Source organism: Portunus trituberculatus, chromosome 36, assembly GCF_017591435.1.
Source record: "Portunus trituberculatus isolate SZX2019 chromosome 36, ASM1759143v1, whole genome shotgun sequence".
Classification (NCBI taxonomy): Eukaryota; Metazoa; Arthropoda; class Malacostraca; order Decapoda; family Portunidae; genus Portunus; species Portunus trituberculatus.
In genome coordinates this window covers 6,079,094-6,081,593 of record NC_059290.1, presented here as the reverse complement: position 1 = coordinate 6,081,593, position 2,500 = coordinate 6,079,094, and the positions used below count along the sequence as shown (strand labels likewise).

At 41.7% G+C, this 2,500-nt stretch overlaps 1 protein-coding gene across 1 annotated transcript in view; it reads left to right on the top strand.

The window, feature by feature from the left end:
• Window positions 1–2,500, top strand: part of LOC123513456 (extensin-like) — a 14,703-nt gene that overhangs the window by 4,020 nt on the left and 8,183 nt on the right. The window contains exon 2 of the mRNA XM_045270617.1: window positions 1,955–2,102. Coding sequence (XP_045126552.1) covers window positions 1,955–2,102 — 148 coding nt within the window. The remainder of the gene's footprint in view (window positions 1–1,954; window positions 2,103–2,500) is intronic.

The window sequence follows — 2,500 nt, the reverse complement described above, 5'->3', positions numbered from 1 at the left end:
CCTTCGCCTCGTCCTTCACCTAACGTCGGGAGTCACGCCACGCTCCCCCTTCCACATCCTCCCCCCCACGGTATATATATATCGGCAAGGAACACACTGCAACACAAAGGAAATATACAAATAAGATTATCATCAGCGTGTTTCTACCTTCCTTCCTTTTTCCTTATTTCTTTTCTTGCTTCCTTCATTTATTCCTTCATTTCCTATTTTTCCCTTCTTTCTTTATTTCTTCCCTTGTCTCCTTCCTCCCTTCCTTCTTTTCTTTCTTACTTTATTCCTTCTTTCCTTGCTTCTTCTTTCTTTCCTTGCCTCTTTCCTCCCTTCCTTCTTTCCTTCCTGCCATCATTGTATCTTGAAGGAAGCTTATTTTTTCCTTATTTTTAACACACTATTTTTCTATGGTTTCCTATCAGCTTCCTATAATATTCAAGCATGCCATCCTTCACCATCCTATCATCCCTCAGTGTCCTATCATCTTACTATCACCATAACTGTAGCATCTAGTGGCCTGTCTTAACTCCTTCAGTACTGGGACGGTTTCATAACTTCATTTTTGGGTGTGATTAGACGATTAAATTTTTATTGACATTAGGAAGGGTCTATGGAGGTCAGAAGATTAATGGCCACAGTCTTCACTATTTTAATCCTATCAATACTGGGACACATTTTTACCTTGGGATTTATGTACGATTAGACATTTTTATTGACATTAGGAAGGGTCTATGGAGGTCAGAAGATTAATGGCCACAGTCTTCACCATTTAAATCCTACACACAAGTTTCTGAAGCTGTATAAAATCACCAAATAGTAAGCAGAATGAATATGAAAATGCGTCATGGCACTAAAGGGGTTAATCCTATCACCACTAAAGTATTTTAATTCTGTCAACACTTGAAATATCCTAACCCGTATACTATGAGAGTCCTATCATCAGTCCATCCTTACTCAATCCTACAGTGGTGTATGTGGTGTCTTATTCTAATCCTATAACCACTACAACATCCTACTCCCATCCTATAACCATAATAAACATCCTAATAATATCCTATCATCACTACGCCTATCATTTCACCAAGTCCTGCCATCAGTTCATCCCTACTCGATCATATAACCGTCACAGCATCCTACTCGTATCCTATCACCACTAAAAGCATCCTATTTATCCTCCATCACCACCAAAATATCCTACTCCCATCCTATCACTGAGTCCTGACGTTCCTATCGTTAGTTCATCCCTACTCGATCATATAACCATCACAGCATCCTAATCATATCCTATTACCATTAAAAGCATCCTACTAATGTCTTATCATCAAAATATCCTACTTCCATCCTACCCCTTTATTCTATCATTATTTCATCCCTTCCTGATCATATAATCATTGCAGCATCCTACTTATATCCTATCACCTAAAAGCATTCTATTTATATCCTATTTCCGCCAAAACATCCTATTTCCATCCTATCACTGAGTTCTACAGTTCCTGTCGTTAGTTCATCCCTACTCGATCATATAACCATCAGAGCATCCTACTCATATCCTATTACCACTAAAAGCATCCTACTTATGTCCTATCACCACCAAAATATCCTACTCCCATCCTATCACTTTGCTCTATCATTATTTCATCACTTCTTGATCATGTAATCATTGCAGCATCCTACTCATATCCTATCAGCACTAAAAGTATCCTACTTATGTCCTATCACCACCAAAACATCCTTCTCGTATCCTATCCCTTAGTTCTATCATCAGTTCATCACTTCTCGAACCATTCCAGCATACTTTATACATCCTGTCACCATTAAAAGCATCCTATTTATGTCGCATCACCATCAAAACACCCTACACGCATCCTATTACTGAATCCTGCCATCAATCCATCCCTGCCTGACCCCACGTGGCTGTGAATACCTGTTTATCTGTGCCGCCTAAGTAATAATGTGGTGACAGGCAAAGTACTTCATTACCACGGCCTCCCCCCACACCCTCACGCCCACACCCACACGCCTACTAACCTTCCCTATCCACCCCTAACCCAGGACCCTCCCACGCCCGCCCTCACGGAAGCCGAGGAGACAAAGGGACACAAAGTGAAAAAGTGAGCCTTGAAATGAATAGTCCTAGTAATTTTTAGTATCCTAAATCCCTTTTCTGCAATTTGGTCGGTGGGCGTCAGATAAACGACCGTATAAAGTTAGGCCAAGCTCGATAATTTGTCCCAGCACTAGTATGGGCCCCACAAATTACTTTTTTTTTCTTTTACCACCACTACTCCGCCCTCTCTCTCTCTCTCTCTCTCTCTCCCCATCTCTCTCTACCGCTACTCCTCCCCTTTACTCCTACTCCTGCTGCTGTTGTTCCGTCCCTCTCACCCTTCGACCCACCGACCAACCATCCTAACCCTACGGACCGTCCTTCCTCGCTCGTGTTCTCGCTCCAACCTTCCAATATTTTCGTTCTAAGTTGGGTTCTATTCTGTACCTTCCCATCTTGCTC